Here is a 2,089-nt window from a genome sequence, read left to right as displayed (position 1 = left end):
GGACTGAACGTAAGGCAATCTGTAGTCAGTGGCAACCCCGGGCTTCATCCTTCACTGTTCCCGTTTTCTGCAGTAATGTTTGATATAATAACCAGCAGATTTATTTAACGTGTGTGTGTGTGTGCGTGTGTGTGTGTGAAGGGGGGGGGGGGGGGTGTTGAGGGTGCTGTAACAATTAGACTACAGGCGATGACAAATGCATCGTTTTCCCACTTTGAACACCGTTCACCATAGGATGCAAGCGGCCTAAAACAATAACCATTTTTATTCCCCCCTATCCTTCTCCCCTGCCCTTCTTAGTCCCACCACCTCTCCCACGGATCTGACGGGTTGATGAGGAGGGCCGATCTGTTCATCCACCACCGGAGGAAGACGGAGAGGAAGGGGAGATGCATCCTTGCGTCCTGAGCATCCTCTGAGAGACGCTTTGACCCGACCATGATGAAGACCGAATCATCCTCATCTTCCTCCTCCTCCAAGAGCACCGGCGGCTCCGGCGGCGCAACCACGGTGCTCAGGAGCGCGTCCCCGCACCGCAACCTGTACGAGGCGGGGATGCAGGCGCTGAAGCCCGCGAGGGACAATGGTGCAGCGAACGGAGACCGAGGAGACATGCAGGAAGGCCCCCGGGGGCGCAGGTACGGCTCCAACGTGCACCGTATTAAGAACATGTTCGATCAAAGACAACAGATGGGGACCACCACATCCCCTGGTTCGGAAGGGATGGGGGAGGGAGGAGAGGGAGGAGGAGGAGAGGACCCGGTGAATAGTACAACGGGGGCCGTGCGGCTGTCCCTCCCCAGGGCCGGCAGCCTGAACGAGAACGTGGACCACAGTGCGTTGCTGAAGCTGGGCTCCACCACCGCCACCGTCTCCGAGCGGGTCACCCGCTTCGACCCCAAAGCGGAGAACGGGGGGGGCGGAGGTGGACAGCCACGCACCTCCTCCTCCTCCTCCACCACCTCCACCTCCACCTCCTCCTCCTCCTTGCACTCAGCGAGCTACTCCAAGCTGCAGGAGACGCGGAAGATCTTCGAGCAGCAGCAGCAGCAGCTGGAGAGGGAGAAGCTGGCCAGGCAGGCCGCCGCGGCCTCCAACCGCGTCCTGCTCAAAGCCGAGAGGGCGTCGGGCTTCCAGGACGGCAGGCTGGACGTGGTGGCCCGCTTCAACGGCAGCACCGAGTCCCTGGACAGCCTGGACACCACGGAGGCCGTGTCCCCCACCGTCAGCCAGCTCAGCGCCGTGTTCGAGCGGGCATCGGAGCTCCGCAACAACCTCCACCGCCTCTCCTCCACCCCGCCGCTGCCCTCCAGGGGCGTCAGCACCAAGGTCGGGGTGGTCGGTGTGCTCAACTCCAAAATCATCAGCAAGAGGGCGCGCGGCGGCGGCGGCTTGCCCGCAGGGGGGAACCGCGATGAGAGGGGGGGAGAACAACAACAGGCGGCGGGGGCGGGGCCTCCCGCCCGGGCCTCCAGGGGCGGCAAGACGGCGGCGCCTCCTCACGCCTCCTCGGAGAACCAGAACGGCGGGCAGAACGGAGGCCCCGCCGCCGGTCAGACGTACGACAAGGAGTCGAGGGACAAGGCCGTGAGCGACGCGGGCGTGGAGGCCAAAGCCGGCGGGAAACCCGAGGGGCGTCCCAGTCCGGGCGACCAGGAGGCCGGAGGCGGCACGCTGGTGCAGGCGGAGGTCCACCACGTCTCCTTGGAGAACGGGGGGGTCGACGCCGCCGAGACAGAGACCCCCGGGAAGAAGGAGACCTCTCCCAAAGGCACCAGCAGCAGCAGCGGAGACAGGGGCAGGGGCAGGAAGGATGGAGGAGGAGGAGGAGGGACGCGGGGAGGCAAGAGGGAGGAGGAGGAAGAGGAGGAGGAGGAGAGGGAAGAGGAAGACAGGACTCTGAAGGAGGAGAGGTCCGAGGCGGATCTGGTGGATATCAGCGCGTACAGCGCGGTGGGGGAGGACTCTGGAGGGAGCCAGGTGGACGAGGAGGAGGAGGAGGAGGAGGAGGAGGAGGAAGAGGAGGAGGAGGATGAAGACGAGCCGTACGTGTGCGAGTCCACTTGCTCGGAGAAGCCTGGGCTGCCTG

The 2,089-nt window shown here is 64.4% G+C and overlaps 1 protein-coding gene across 1 annotated transcript in view; it reads left to right on the top strand.

The window, feature by feature from the left end:
• Nucleotides 1-438: 438 nt before the first annotated feature.
• The window catches only part of LOC308168058 (neurabin-2-like), a gene marked incomplete at both ends in the record, with an annotated part of 29,508 nt that continues 27,857 nt past the window's right edge, over nt 439-2,089 (top strand). The window contains one exon of the mRNA XM_080542534.1: nt 439-2,089. This exon is cut by the window's right edge and continues 56 nt beyond it. Coding sequence (XP_080398660.1) covers nt 439-2,089 — 1,651 coding nt within the window.

This window comes from Nansenia antarctica (genome assembly GCF_963989245.1).
Source record: "Nansenia antarctica genome assembly, chromosome: 11".
Lineage (NCBI taxonomy): Eukaryota > Metazoa > Chordata > Actinopteri > Argentiniformes > Microstomatidae > Nansenia > Nansenia antarctica.
This window is presented reverse-complemented; position numbering and strand designations above follow the sequence as displayed.